The 2,121-nt window shown below is 37.4% G+C and overlaps 1 protein-coding gene across 1 annotated transcript in view; it reads left to right on the top strand.

Annotated features, from left to right (window-relative positions):
• Nucleotides 1-1,170, top strand: part of ATXN3 (ataxin 3) — a 37,634-nt gene extending 36,464 nt beyond the window's left edge. The window contains exon 10 of the mRNA XM_012656729.1: nucleotides 908-1,170. Within this exon, the coding sequence (XP_012512183.1) occupies nucleotides 908-1,002 (95 nt within the window). The 3' untranslated portion in view covers nucleotides 1,003-1,170. The remainder of the gene's footprint in view (nucleotides 1-907) is intronic.
• Nucleotides 1,171-2,121: the final 951 nt, after the last annotated feature.

The raw sequence follows: 2,121 nt of genomic DNA, 5'->3' as shown, positions 1-2,121 counted from the left end.
AGAGTGAGACTCTGTCTCAAAAAAAAAAAAAAAAAAATCTGGGTTTTGGTTTAACCTTTAGTTACACAAGATATATTAGGTGAAATTGGCCTAAAGAGAACATGGGATCTCTCAACTATTTTTGCAACCTCCCTTGAATTGACAATTATTTCAAAATAAATAGGTTTTTTAAAAAGCATGAATTTTTGATAACATATCTCAAATGCATTATGCTGAGTGAAAGAAGCCATATGCAAAAGGCTGCGTACATACTGTGTGATTCCATTTATCTGACATGCAGGAAAAGGCAAAACTATCAGAGAACATACCATTGCTCATCTGGGATTAGGGATTGGGGATTGACCACAAAGGGGCCACATGAGGGAATTTTCTGGGTCAGTGAAATGGTTCAATATCTGGTTCTGTATCTTGATGGTGGTGTTGGTTTTACAACCGTATGCATTTATCAAAAACTATAGAACTACAAAAGTGAATTTTACTTTATGTGAATCAAAAAATCAAAAAAGAGGGCCAGGCATGGTGGCTCACGCCTGTAATACCACCGCTTTCAGAGGCTGAGGCAGGATGATTGCTTGTGCCTAGGAGTTCCAGACCAGCCTGAGCAACATAGCAAGACCCTGTCTCTACAAAAACGAGCTGGGCGTGGTGGCGTGTGCCTGTAGTCCCAGCTACATAGGAGGCTGAGCCAGGAAGATTGTTTGAACCCAGAAGTTGAGGTTGCAGTGAACTTTGATGATGCTACTGCACTCTAGCCCAGGCAACAAAGTGAGACTCTGTCCCCCCCAAAAAAAACCAAAAACCAAAAAAACTTGTTCTGAAATATAAATACATTTTCTAAGAGCTTACCTTTTGATGACTGAGAATTTTCCAAAAATTTCTAAGAAATGTGTGTTTTCTTTCCCAACAGGTGATGCTATGAGTGAAGAAGACATGCTTCAGGCAGCTGTGACCATGTCTTTAGAAACTGTTAGAAATAACTTGAAAACAGAAGGAAAAAAATAATACCTTTTAAAAATCATTTAGCTATTCATACTTTCCAACATTATCCTGTGTGGTTACAACATAGGGTCCATTTTGGTAATGTGTCAAATAGATGAGGAAATTAAGACTTTTAGGTGGTTTGCAAACAAAATGATGACAAAGTGGGAAAATGTGTCAGTTGTAGGACTAAATAATGATCCTTTAAATATTAAATAATGATCCTTTCAATACTAGCCAAAGAGGCATTCAGCAATTAAAGAAATTTAAAATAGTTTTATAAATGTTCCTTTTTATTTTTTTGAGTGTGCAATATCTAACATGTATAAAATTAGGGCATTTTGGGGGGTGTTTTTGCAGACCAACTAATTAGCTCTTGCCACAGAACTTTCTTCATATAGTTGGTTTTCTTCTTCTGTTATAGCTAATTTGGCTCACTTTCATCATCTGATAGTTGCCTTTATTTCTCATTAACCAAATTAACCTTTCAGGAAAGTATCTCTTGCCTGTGTTGATAATATTTAATAGTAATGGTTCCAGAAGGACAAATGGTTCTCCCTCCAACTATGTATCGTGCACTTGAGTGTTTTCTCATGTTATTTCCTCTGATCACAATTTTTCTGCTACCTGGTTTTCATTATTTTTCTACAACTCTTTTGAAAGATGGTAATCTTTTCTGAGGTTTTGTTTTAAGCCCTCTACGATGGGATCATTATTTTATGACTCTGGTGCATTCCTAAACTCTGAAAGCAGCCCTATACAGAAATATCTGAGAATAAATGAGCATTTTTAAAAATGTGTGAGTACATGCTTTCCCAGATGCTTTATGAATGTCTTTTCAGTATGTTAGAATTTCACAGCTCTGTTGTAACCTTTTTCCTGCGCCTTATTATTTTCTTTCTTCTCCAATTGAGAAAAATAGGAGAAGCATAGTATGCAAGCCAGCTTCCTTCTGTTATAAAACTTAGGCCGGGCGCGGTGGCTCACGCCTGTAATCCTAGCACTCTGGGAGGCCGAGGCGGGTGTATCGTTTGAGCCCAGGAGTTCAAGACCAGCCTGAGCAAGAGCGAGAGCCCGTCTCTACCAAAAATAGAAAGAAATTAATTGGACAGCTAAAAATATATAGAAAAAATTAGCCGGGCA

This window comes from Propithecus coquereli, unplaced genomic scaffold, assembly GCF_000956105.1.
Source record: "Propithecus coquereli isolate 6110/MARCELLA unplaced genomic scaffold, Pcoq_1.0 Scaffold516, whole genome shotgun sequence".
Classification (NCBI taxonomy): Eukaryota; Metazoa; Chordata; class Mammalia; order Primates; family Indriidae; genus Propithecus; species Propithecus coquereli.
The sequence above is the reverse complement of the archived record's forward strand: the minus strand, read 5'-3'. Positions and strand labels throughout refer to the sequence as shown.